We start from the raw sequence: 11,499 nt of genomic DNA, 5'->3' as shown, positions 1-11,499 counted from the left end.
ATGCACGGCTTATTTCACTTAGCATAATAGCCTCCAGGTTTATCCAGATTGTCACAAATGAAAGAATTTCCTTCTTTTTCAAGGCTATATAGCATTCCTTTGTGCTGTATTTTGCTGTGTATTTTTTGCCCAAGGTTTTGAGGAAAAAATAAGGATGCACGTTATACATGGGTGATACCACTTGGGAGTAGGTAAGCCTAGTAGACCTCCTGGGACCACTGCACCCTCCCACGTGGGCCTCATAGGCATGTGGGGTTCCAGTCTGGGAAGATCCAGGATCCAGTGGGAGTAAGCCGGAATGGCCTCTGCTAAGTACCATAATCAGGGGAGGAGGCAGCGGCGGGGCTGGCAAGGCAGCTCATGACCTGGCAGTGTGAGGGCCAATGCCTGAGGCCCTGCTGCACAGAGGAGACCGGGAGCGCCACACGCAGGCCCCAGAGACCCACTTGTGTGCCCATGGGCCAAGTAGCCTCAGAAGCTCCTGCCCTGCTGGCCACACACATGGCCATCTCTGCGGCCCTTCATGTTTCAAGGAGGGGCTCCCAAGAGAGAAGGAAGGGGGACACCCCGCAGAGCAGGTGACTACAGGAGGACTGTGCCATCTATACCTTTACCAGGGCAGTGTTAGCCCTGCCCATATGTCTTTCTCCCGGCTGAAAGCTGGACAATTGTTTTTATCCATTCAGCCATTGATGGACACTTAGGTGGCTCCCATATCTTATCTATTGTGAACGCTGCAGAAATACACATGAGAGTGCAGATAGCTCTGCAATATACTGGTTTCATTTCCTTTGGATATAGACCCAGAAATGGGTTGTTGGATCATATGGTAATCCTATTTTTAGTTCTTTGAGGAATCTCCATACTGTTTTCTAAAATGGCTGTACTAATTTACATTGCCACTAACAGCGTACCGGAGTTCCCTTTTCTCTACATTCTCACCAACACTCATTATCTTTTCTCTTTTTAGTAACAACTATTCTAACCAGCTTGAAGTGATCTCTTATTGTGGTTTTAATTTGCATTTCTCTGGTGATTAAAGCTTCTGAGCGGTTTTAAATATATCGGTTGGCCATTCATATGTCTTCTTTTGAGAAATGTCTATTCAGGTTCCTTGCCCATTTTTTAAATTGGTTGTTTTCTTGCTATTGAGATGTTTAAGTTTCTCATATGTTTTGGATAATAGCCCCTTATCTGATGAATAATTTAAAAATATTTTCTCTCAATCCACTCTGTTAATTGTTTCCTTTGCTGGGCAGAAGCATTTTAGTTTGATGTAACCCCATTTGTCTAGTTTTCTTTTATTACCTGTGCTTTTGGATGCTATCTAAGAAATCATTGCCCAAACCAGTGATTTTCAACCTGTGCCATGGCATGAGAGAATCTTAGGTGTGCCTTGAAAAATTTTAAAGATTATTAATTAAATTGTTTTCAAAAGAAGTTCAAAGCAGAGTAAGCATATTCTTTTTTTAACTATTTTTAACTACAGGTTCAAGTGTGTGGTGAGATAAAGGAGGTTGGAAAACACTGGCCTGGCCCAATGTCATGGAGATGGTCCCCTACATGTTCAGTTTTACAGTTTCAGGTCTTATATTTGTTTTAAATCAATTTTGAGTTGATTTTGTATACGGGGTGAGATAAGAAACCAGTTTCATTCTTCCACATGTGAATATCCAGTTTTCCTGACCCCATCTATTGAAAGGACTCTCCTTGTCCCATTGTGTCTTCTTGGCATCTTTGTTCTTGGCGTCTTGATCATAAACGCATGGGTTTATTTCTGGGCTTTCTATCCTATTCTATTGGTTGACATGTCTGTTTTTATGCTAGTACCATGCTGCTTATAGTATCATACTAAAATATATTAAATTAAAATGTATTTTTAAATGCATTAAAAGCAAAGAGTGCTGTGACCTTCTCCACTATTAATCACAAGGAATCTACACATACTGGTGATTTAAGATTAGTGAGAAAAAGATCATCTTACAAATAAAATTGGTCAAAGAAACAACATGAGGTTTAAAAACATAAGAGGAAGTCTCTACCCAGACTTGGCTATGTTGAGTCTTGTGGGTTGTGTGGATGCTGCCTTGGCCTCCAGGGCCTTAAGGGGACTCAGCCTTTCAGCATTGCTACCCCAAGCTCAGCTCTCTCTGGGTCATCTGGCAGTGGTCCGACTTGCCCAGGACTCTACAGCACAGACACCTTCTTGACCAAAGGCAGGCACTGCCACTGAGCACAACATAGTGTCACTAGTCCAGTGGTGGATGTCAAGTTTGATGAGGGACTACCACCCATCCTAAATGCCCAGGCTGGGTTTGGAGGTGACCCAGCATTTGGGTAAGAGCACAGTAAGCACCACTGGTATGGATGAAACAGAGGCTTGGTTAGATGCCAAAAAGTCCTGAAGGCTGGAGTACCAATCAAAATCTCTATTGACTATGAGACTTTGAGCAGAATCATGAACATCATTGGAGAGAACCTGTTGATGAGAGAGATTCTATCAAAACCAAACAATTTTCTCCTATTCATGATAATGCTCCTGAGTTCATAAAAATGAGTGTTGAGCAGGACATTCTGGTGGGCATTCAAGGTTGTAGATCTGCTGGCTCCATACACCATAGGGGGCAAAATTGAATCAACTTTTTGAGGAAGACAAGTTAGCTATGTCCTGTACATGGAAAACATAGCATTTTTCTCAGCCATTCCAGGTTGCCAGTGTCTTCACAGGTCGTAATGGGGAAGCTGATACCCCTGAAGGAAACCATCAAAGGATTATAGCAGATTTTGGTAGGTGAATATGCCCATCTCCCAATTTTGGCAAAATTTGGCTTTTTGGTGGTACTATAGGTGGTAACACTGTACCAATCGTGGGAGTTAATCAACAATGTCACCAAGCATATGGTGGGTACTCTGTGTTTGCTGATTTGGTGAGAAAACCCACAAAGGCAATGACTTATAACGTGAAGTGATTGAGTCTGGTGTTATCAACTTAAAAGATGCTACCCCAGGTAGTACTGGTATACAATCAAATGAACAAACCACCTGGTGCTCATACCCAGCTACCAGAGACTGGACTCTGACTGAATACTTCAGGTGTACAAGAAGGTGAAGATGTACTGCTGTTTATCTATTTATTTATTTTTATTAATTTTTTTGAGATAGAATCTCACTATGGTGCCCTAGGTAGAGTGCTGTGGTGTCACAGCTCACAACAGCCTCCAACTCTTGGGCTTAAGCAATTCTCTTGCCTCAGCCTCCCAAGTAGCTGGGACTACAGGTGCCCACCACAGTGCCCCGCTGTTTTTTGTTGCAGTTGTCATTGTTGTTTAGCTGGGCTAGGTTCAAACTGCCAGTCCCAGTGTATGTAGCCTGGCATCCTAACCACTGTGCTACGGGCGCTGAGACCGTACTGCTATTTATTGATATCATCTCTCCCTTTGTTCAGGGTGGCTTAGAGATATCTGCCTTATTGGGCAGAATCCCTTTTCCTGGGGGCTATTAGCTTAACTTAGGTGCTATGCAAGAAAGAATCACCACCACCAAAAAGGGGTCTGTCACTCCTACACAGGCTATCTTTGTGCCTGCAAATGATTTCACTGACTCTGCCCTGCCACTACTTTGCCCATTTGGATGCTACCATCGTGCTGTCCTGGGCTGTTACTAAGCTGAGCACCTGTTCAACTGTGGCTCCTCTAGACTTCACCTCTTGCATCATGAATCCCAACATTGATGGCAATGAGCATTATGATGCTGCCTGTGAGATACGAAAGATCCTGTAGGACTATGAATCCCTCTAACATGTCATTGTCATCCTGGGTATCAATAAAATTTCTGAGGAAGATAAGTTGGTTGTGTCCTATACATGGAAATATAGCACTTCATCTCTCAGCCATTCCGGCTGGCTGATGTCTTCACAGGTAATATGAGGAAGCTGGTACCCCTGGAGCAGGTGTAACCCTATCAAGGGATTGTGGCAGATTTTGGCAGGTGAATATGACCCTCTCCCAGGAACAGGACTTCTCTATGAGGGTACCCATTAAAGAACCAGTGGCAAAAGCTAATAAGCTGGCTGAAGAGCATTTGTCATGAGGAGTCCTTCTGGCAAAGTAAGTACTCATCCTCCATGCTGTCCCTCTCCCTGATCCAATCCAAAACCTTCAGTGTTCTGGGTAGGATGCATAAGAGCCTTGATTGAAGACCTTAAGTTCTATTTGAAGCGTACTTAAGGTTTCCAATAAAAGGCATACCCCTCACAAAAAATAAAACAAAAGAAAATGTCATGTATAAACAAGTGGGCTCTGAAAGACCCAAAGCAACTCCTATGGCAATTGGTAAAGAGTTACAGATACGTCTTGTCTAGGGCATGAGACCTCTCAGAAACAGTCAACAGACGAGCCTTAACACACATTGAACTTTGTAATTAGAGAGTCAAAAAACCCAAAAATTTGCTGGAATTTTTAAAAATTTGTTTTCTAAATAAATTAAAGGTTACAAAGAACAAGTTTATTTTCTAATACACTGTCAACCCTAGAAGAACAGGCAAACACGGAAAGTTTTGTTTGAATCCCATAACACCCAGTGTTGACCTCACAAAGTTTCTGTGTAGTCGGTCTTGTTTCTGATTGAGAATGGATTCCACACCAGAATCTGAATTATCGAAATGCCCAGTGGGATCAGGCAAATCAAACCAAACATAGCATCATGAAGATCTGAAAGGGTCCTGGGGAGGGAAAAAAGATACAAAACATAGTTAATCTTTACAATGGCTTCTTAATAATTCAAAGCCATTTAATAAAACATTTCAGAAAAGTTTTATCTATGAACCCATTTAAAACTTAAAAGAAACTGTATCAAATAATTTTATTTTCTTTCAGACAATTGAATAATTCCATAATCTCTACCACTCATAATACTTGCATCTTGATCTTGGTGAATCTTAAATTCACCTGATCAGTTAAAAAAAAAAAAAGGCCTTGAAATTCCCTTTCATAGGTTTTAAACAATGTCATTTGACATGGTTAGAGGTTATGGTTACAAGAGGAAACCAGGTTAATTATAATATTCAAATGTGACATGGTCTGACTTTCTGCGAAGAACTTCATGATCATGGTATCTCCCCTGCCAGGTAAGTATGTGTGAAGAACTTCTATGGTGCTCGATTACATTCCTGATAGATGACATTTTTCATTTAAATCACACACAATAGAAGAGGGCTCCTCTTGATGAAGCAGAGGTGTGCAACCATTTTTCTTCTCTGCTGCACACTGGAAGAAAAAGAGTTGTCTTGGGCCAGACATTAAAAACACAAACACTAATGAAAGCTTAGGAGCAAAAAAAGCCCATGCATATTTTTTGCAATATCTGACACCACAGATAAGCAAGACAGCCGTCATATGATTAGCATGCAGCCCACAGGCCACAGGTTTAACATCCTGATAGCGGCTCCGGTCTGCAGCTTCTTTTTGGTTATCTGGATTATCTAAAACAACACCTCTGTAATTCAGCCATTTGAAGAAAGATGTGAAAAAGTTGAACTATATGGGAAGAGGAGGCAGTTTGTTACTTTTTCATGCTAAAAACCCATCACTCTTACCAGAACCTGAGGATCATTCATTCATCTAAAAAACAGGTACTGTGAGATTATTAATGTGTGAGGCACTGGGCTAAATACTGGATATTCAGTGGAAGGCAAAACCGACAGAGTTCACATGCATGGAGCTGACCTCCCAGTGCAGGAAACAGATCTCAATCAAATAATCATAAATAGGTTTGATTTACACATGATTACATAAGATGACTATAGAAACTGCTATGATAGAAAAGCTCAAGGTATTAGATGAGAGCTCATTGTCACAAGGTCCGGGCTACTCTTGGCAAGCAGAGTCCAGGGAAGGTTTCCCAGAATAAAGGATGTTTGGGCTGACTTCTGAAGTCTGCATAGGCATTATTACCTAGAAAGCCTCTGCCTGGAACCACATGCAAAACCTCCAACTACCACTACCTCGGCCCCTAACATTGTAGCAGAGAATGTCTTCAGTGCTCTGGACTAGACTTTATTTGCCTCCCAGCTGCTACTCCTCAAGATCATCCTTTGCCTTGAATCCCTACTCAGTTGAAGAAATGATTATTACCTATTCACTCTCCACTCTCCTGCTGCTATCTTTCCAGCTCTGAGATAACCACAGAGGTCAAGGTCATAGGCTGGACCATCTATCACATACTGACCACAGCCTCTGGAACTAGCAGAGGCATGGACGGTGCTGTCAGAATATGATTATCCTTTTGATCCATGCAAATTATCTATGGAAAACCTCATTTCTAGGGGTATATGATTTTTTTTCTCTTCTCTGCATTTCTTCCTTTAAAAAAAAAATCCTCTCCCCTCTTCTTTAGTAAGCCTGCCTCTGTCGCTGAGATTTGGTGAAGCCCAACTGCTCCCATCACCAAGGTTGAGCCCCTGTCCAGACCTGGTCAGAGGACTCCATGCCTCAGGGTACAACTGCTTCCTCAGTAACAGGTATGTGACTCATGCAGTACCTTTCACAGTCCACCTGGGGCCTTTTTCTGTGCTACGGGAACAAAAGTTCATGTTTCCTTACAATCTTGGGCTGTAAGGCCTATGTAAACCTGGCGTTATCTTGCTGCCACGTGGTAAAAGCTTGTATCCAACACAGAGAAAAGTCAGAGAAACAAGTTCATGACATCATTTGAGATTTAGCTCTCCCTGACTTTTCAGTTGCCTGAGCTGCTATGTTCCTTTTTTTTATTTAAGCTAGCCAGCACAGATTTCCATCACTTGCAGCCAAAGTGCTTTGAATAATGTACCTTTCCAATGGGCACTTGTGCCCAAATTACCGTAAATTTGCTGCTTTTGACCACGCTAGGGAAAGGAATCAGTGATTTCTAATTGACCACTACCAATAAAAACACAGGAGGCTTGAAACAGCTGAGCACGGGTTTTTGCGAACAACAGGACAAGGTTGTGATTGTCCTTTGAACTGGGTGCTGCAGGTGCTTGCAAGCATGACGCTTCTCTCACTGACATTGACTATTCACTGATTGGAACCACAAGAAAGACTAGACGGGAGAACCGGACCAACAATGGGCTCAAGATGCCAAAAAGGCAACAGAAACCCAGGTTCCATTTTGAAGTGACATAAATCACACGTACCTCAAATGCAAAAAAGAAAGGAAGTGGCCTGGTCAAGACCTTTGAACGGGAGAGGGAGGGAGCACCCACAGAGCCATGGCCATGAGCAGCTAGTCACAGAATTATTACAATATGTGCTCAGAAACCCCGTGTGTCATGAAAAGGCTGGTTTCTGCTTGGCTGCGGCTCCTCGGTGCTTTTTGTCTGAGTGTTTGGTTACCAGCAGGAGCCCATTATCCTTCAGTGCTCTGTACTTATAACAGATTTCAGTTTCAGAAATATCAAGAAATTGGATTCCACCTGCCAGGGGTTCTCTCTGGGAGATTTTCTATGTCTCAGACATAATTTATTTTTTCTCCTTTTTCCATGGTGAGAGGGGCATGGGGAACACCTGTGATAATCTGCAGAGGCAAAGGCTTGTGTGAGCACACTGTCACCCCTGTAGAGAGAAAACCTTAGGCTGGAAGTTCAAGGGCAGCCAGGGGAAGGAACATTTATCAATAAGGCAAATTGATGGCAAATAAGGCAACTACTACCATGTTATAGTTTAAGACCCAACACTTTCAGGCTTGTGTTGTTATTACTGAAATTTTAACCTTTTTTTCTTTTTTGAAATAGGGTCTTGTGCTGTCACCTGGGCTATAAAGTGCAGTGGTATCATCATAGCTCACTATAGCCTCCAAGTCGTGGGCTCAAGTGATCCTCCTGCCCCAGCCTCCTGAGTAACAGGCACTATAGGCACCCACCACCATTTCTGCCTCACTGCTCCTTTCTTAAGATTTCCTCTTTCGGCTCAGCGCCTGTGGCTCAACCGGCTAAAGCACCAGCCATGTACACCTAAGGTGGCGGGTTCGAGTCCCCAACCTGGACCCACCAAAACAACAATGATGGCTGCAACCAAAAAATTGCCGGGCATTGTGGCGGGCGCCTGTGGTCCCAGCTACTTGGGAGGCGGAGGCAGGAGACTCGCTTGAGCCCAAGAGTTGGAGGTTGCTGTGAGCTGTAATGCCACAGCACTCTACCCAGGGGGACAGCTTGAGGCTGTCTCTAAAAAAAAAAAAAAGATTTCCTCTTTCACCTAAACTGTTTTTCCAAGCAAGAAGTGCCCATAATTTTAGAGAATTTCTTTTCCTCTGTCACATTACATTTACTCCACTAGGATATGAATGAATCCATTGATTAATTAGGATATTATGCCTTTAGAATGTCTTCACCTCTCATTTCCAACCTGGATAACATTTTTGAATGAATCTTTGGTAGAAAACTAATTCTGAAGCGTGCTTATGTTTTCATTTATTCAACAAATATTTAATATTTATTGCACACTTACTGTTCTATGTGCTTTGGATACAGAGTAAATAAATCAACAGTAGTCCTCGCATTCAAAAATCTTACCCTCTAGTGAAGGCAAAGAGGCAGTAAACAAACATATTTAATATCACCTTCCTGTAATACACATAATAATAATCGTACCTCTGCTCACAGAAAAATCGTTGCACTCAATTTTCCTTCACTAGCTTCTACTTTCTAAAGAAAAAATATCTACTTATAGGTAATAAAATTCCAAAATATTACTGTCTAATGCCCTTTACCTCATTTTCTGAGCTTACGCCTGCCAAACCATTTGTGAATTGGGGTAGAAAGGGCCATACAAATCCTCATACTCTCACTTCTAATCCTATCATATTTAGGACCTTCCACATCACAAATTTAAAGCAAAGCCTGGCTCCTTTCCACTCTCTTTTTTCCCCTATCAGTATCAGCTAAAAAATGTATAAAATTAATAAGATTGCTTCCTGAGGGTATCTGCAAAGCAACTTTATGGTCGTTCACATAGAAACAGACAATTCTGTCAACTGAGTTGTTACCAAAATCAGTATCAGTGAGTGCCCCTGCAGAGAAAAGGAGAGCTCGGGATTAAAAAGGCCAAAGGAACCTAACTAAGTGTATGTGGCAGTGTGGTCTCTTTTGAAATATGATCCACATAAACTGTTTCAGTCCACTGAAAACTTGAGTTCACAGAAACTGTTGCTATCTCAAGAATAGGCAGGAAATTTCTCCTTTCTAGGGAGATGAATGCCTTTTCAGAATGATAGTGTATCATGTATTGCAGGCTTACCGTGTGCCTAGCCTGTGTCAGCTTGGGTTGCCATAACAAAATATCACAGATCGGGTGGCTTAAATAACTGAAATGAATTTTCTCACAGTTCTGGAGGCTGGAAGTCCAAGATCAAGGTGCCAGCATGGTTAAGTTTGGGTGAGGAATCCCTTCCTGACTTGTAGACAGGATGTTATGTTCTTGCTTGGTGGGAGAGGGAGAAGGAGTAGATTTTCCTCTCTGTTGTCTCTTCTTACAGGATACATCCCTATCATTCAAGCCCACCCTCATGACATCATCTAAACCTAATTACCTACCAGGGTCCCATCTCCAAATAGCCTCTCTTTGGGGATTTGGGTATATGAATTTTGAGGAGACATAATTCAGTCTATAGATACTTTTCTCTTATTGCTGCTAACTTTCACAATAACCTTGAAGAAAACACTGAAACTTAGACAGGTCAATTAAATTGCCCAAAGTTACAGAGCTAGTGAATTGGGGTTGGAGCTGAGATTTTTATCTAGACCCAAATTTAAAATCTCTGCAAAATAAAATGACATCTCTGATAATATAATTTATATCTGATAATATAAATTTATCAGAAGGAAAAAACTCAGTTTTTAAGAATGTCCTATACTTCCTGTAGAATGAGTTAAGATACTCTCCACTGAAAGGCAATTGCTTTTGACAAGACAAGTCAATACACTGATGACTTGATATGACCACATTACTGTCATGAACATACCATTAGAACCTCCCTGTTGACTGCCTCCCTACATTCTCACATCCTTAAGTTGACCTAATTTTCATAGACCTGACATGCACCACATGTACGTATCAGCACAGATGGCCTCGTTCCTTATGTTGACCACATCCATATATTGACCAGTTTGTTATAGTCCCTTGGGTGGTCAACTGCAAAAATTCTACTGTGTAAAGATTTAACTCCCTATGCATCTATTTTTCTCTGGGGGGTAGTAATGTTTCCATCCCTAAAGACTAAATGGGAAAAATTACCAGTATAGTACTTCTCAAAAAATGCCCCCTAAATTTCCATTGTATGTATACGTGGTATAATATATTGTGTTTATCCATTCATCCATTAACGGATACTTTGGTTGCTCTCATCTTTTGGATATTGTGAATAATGCTGCTATGTATTATTATTGTATAGGTATGTATATATTATACAAATAATGCTCATATGTATTTGTATACCTATGCTCATAATGTATATAAATATTATTCAGCCTTAACTAGGACAGAAACTGTGACTTATGCTGTACAATGGATGAACCTTGAGGATACTATGCTAAGTCAAGTCAGCCAGTCAGAAAAAGACACATATCCTATTATTTCACTTATATGAGGCACCTAAGGTAGTCAAATTTGTCACAGAGACAGAAAGTAGAACGGTGGTTGCTGGGGTGAAGGGGATGAGTGAATGGGGAGTTCATGTTTAATGGTTACAGTTTCAGTTTTGCAAGATGAAAAAATCCTGGAGATGAATGGTGATGATGGTTGTGTAATACTGTGGATGTAGTTAATGCCATTCAACCATACATTTAAAAATGGCTTATTTTATGTGTGTCTTACTATACTTTAAAAAATAATTTAAAAAATGAAGGGGAAAAGAAACACCTAAATTTGATTATCGTTTCCTTTCAACATAATCTTGTTCTCAAGTGGTCCCTTTGCAACCAAATATTAAGCCTTATTTACAGAAGAAACTGGGAAGTGAACTATGGAGAAGATAGTTCACTTCTATCTGCTTTTGGTGAAGTTCAACATCATCATTCATAATTCCTCTGTAAAACTGAGAACATGTATTATTGTGATCCTAAGAGATACTGCATAGAATTCCTTCCACAAAATTTCACATTACAGCCCTATTCCTGACATACTCAGTGAACTGATTCTGCTTTAGTAACAATCTTTTGGGCCAAATGTTCTTAATCATTTAGAAAGCTACAAGGGCTCAGGTTCACTATAGTTAGCAACAAGACTTAATATAAAGAACCTTGTCAAAGACTAACTGATTATACTGAGATTCATTCTAGCAACCCCAACAAATGCACATGCTTACATGTACACAGTTCCTTATAGTTGTAATATGTCACATATGTTTTTTTTTGAGACAGAGCCTCAAGCTGTCCTCCTGGGCAGAGTGCCATGGCATCACAGCTCACAGCAACCTCCAACTCCTGGGCTCAAGCGAGTCTCCTGCCTCAGCCTCCCAAGTAGCTGGGAC

At 41.2% G+C, this 11,499-nt stretch overlaps 1 protein-coding gene across 1 annotated transcript in view; it reads right to left on the bottom strand.

Moving 5' to 3' along the window:
* Window positions 1–4,587: 4,587 nt before the first annotated feature.
* Window positions 4,588–11,499, bottom strand: part of LOC105887568 (transmembrane protein 180-like) — a 27,964-nt gene continuing 21,052 nt past the window's right edge. The window contains exon 6 of the mRNA XM_012808872.2: window positions 4,588–4,720. Within this exon, the coding sequence (XP_012664326.2) occupies window positions 4,588–4,720 (133 nt within the window). The remainder of the gene's footprint in view (window positions 4,721–11,499) is intronic.

Source organism: Otolemur garnettii, unplaced genomic scaffold (assembly GCF_000181295.1).
Source record: "Otolemur garnettii isolate 467f Iridium unplaced genomic scaffold, OtoGar3 scaffold00096, whole genome shotgun sequence".
NCBI classification, from domain to species: Eukaryota; Metazoa; Chordata; class Mammalia; order Primates; family Galagidae; genus Otolemur; species Otolemur garnettii.
The sequence above is the reverse complement of the archived record's forward strand: the minus strand, read 5'-3'. Positions and strand labels throughout refer to the sequence as shown.